The sequence below is a fragment of the Trichinella spiralis genome, assembly GCF_000181795.1.
Source record: "Trichinella spiralis strain ISS 195 chromosome Unknown Scfld5785, whole genome shotgun sequence".
NCBI classification, from domain to species: domain Eukaryota; kingdom Metazoa; phylum Nematoda; class Enoplea; order Trichinellida; family Trichinellidae; genus Trichinella; species Trichinella spiralis.
This window is the reverse complement of record NW_003532724.1, coordinates 1-741: the sequence shown is the minus strand read 5'-3', so window position 1 is coordinate 741 and position 741 is coordinate 1. Positions and strand designations below refer to the sequence as shown.

The window sequence follows — 741 nt, the reverse complement described above, 5'->3', positions numbered from 1 at the left end:
GCCACGATGCAGAAACCTTGAGGTTGGCGCCGGGCGTTTCCGTTTTTCGGGGTAACAGAACCGGTTTCGGTTGGGCCTTTCCAACCCAGCCCAATTTAGAAACTGGCCACGGACCCCAAGAGAATTTGGACTGTATAAATTAAAAACCAAAGCCATTGCGATGGCCCGGATGATCGGGGGAGGACGCAAATGGGATTTTTGCCCCCAGTGTTTTGAATGTCAAAAGTGAAGGAAATTCAATCCAAGCGCGGGTAAACGGGCGGGGAGGTAATTATGACTTTCTTAAGGGTAGCCCAAAATGCCTCGTCATTTAATTAGTGACGCGTATGGAATGGATCAACAAAGATTCCTTTCTGTCCCCTATTTACTATTCTAGGGAAAACCACAGCCCAGGGAACGGGCTTGGCAAAATCAGCGGGGAAAGAAGACCCTGTTGAGCTTGACTCTAGTCTGACTCTGTGAAGAGACATGAAAGGTGTAGCATAGGTGGGAGATTGTCAATTTGCCATCGTTCACGCGATGGTCCGGTGATCGCCAATGAAATACCACTACTTTGATCGTTTCTTTTACTTATTCGGTAAAGCGAAAAAATTGTGGCCAATTTGGCGGCGTTTATGTCGCTGTTGGTCATTGTTTTCATGTTGGATTGAAGCTTTGTTTACAGCCGTCGCTTTGTGTCTTCATTTGGCGCATTGTTGTACTGGGTTATCCCAGTGTGTGATGTGGTCACAATGGATGATC

General features: G+C 47.0%; 1 protein-coding gene across 1 annotated transcript; it reads right to left on the bottom strand.

Moving 5' to 3' along the window:
* Positions 1 to 310: 310 nt before the first annotated feature.
* Tsp_15339 (conserved hypothetical protein) lies at positions 311 to 640 on the bottom strand. Its single transcript, XM_003366582.1, has 2 exons — positions 547 to 640; positions 311 to 360 (listed from the first exon to the last, which is right to left on the bottom strand). The coding sequence occupies exons 1-2, from the start codon at positions 638 to 640 to the stop codon at positions 311 to 313; spliced, it is 144 nt and encodes a 47-aa protein (XP_003366630.1).
* Positions 641 to 741: the final 101 nt, after the last annotated feature.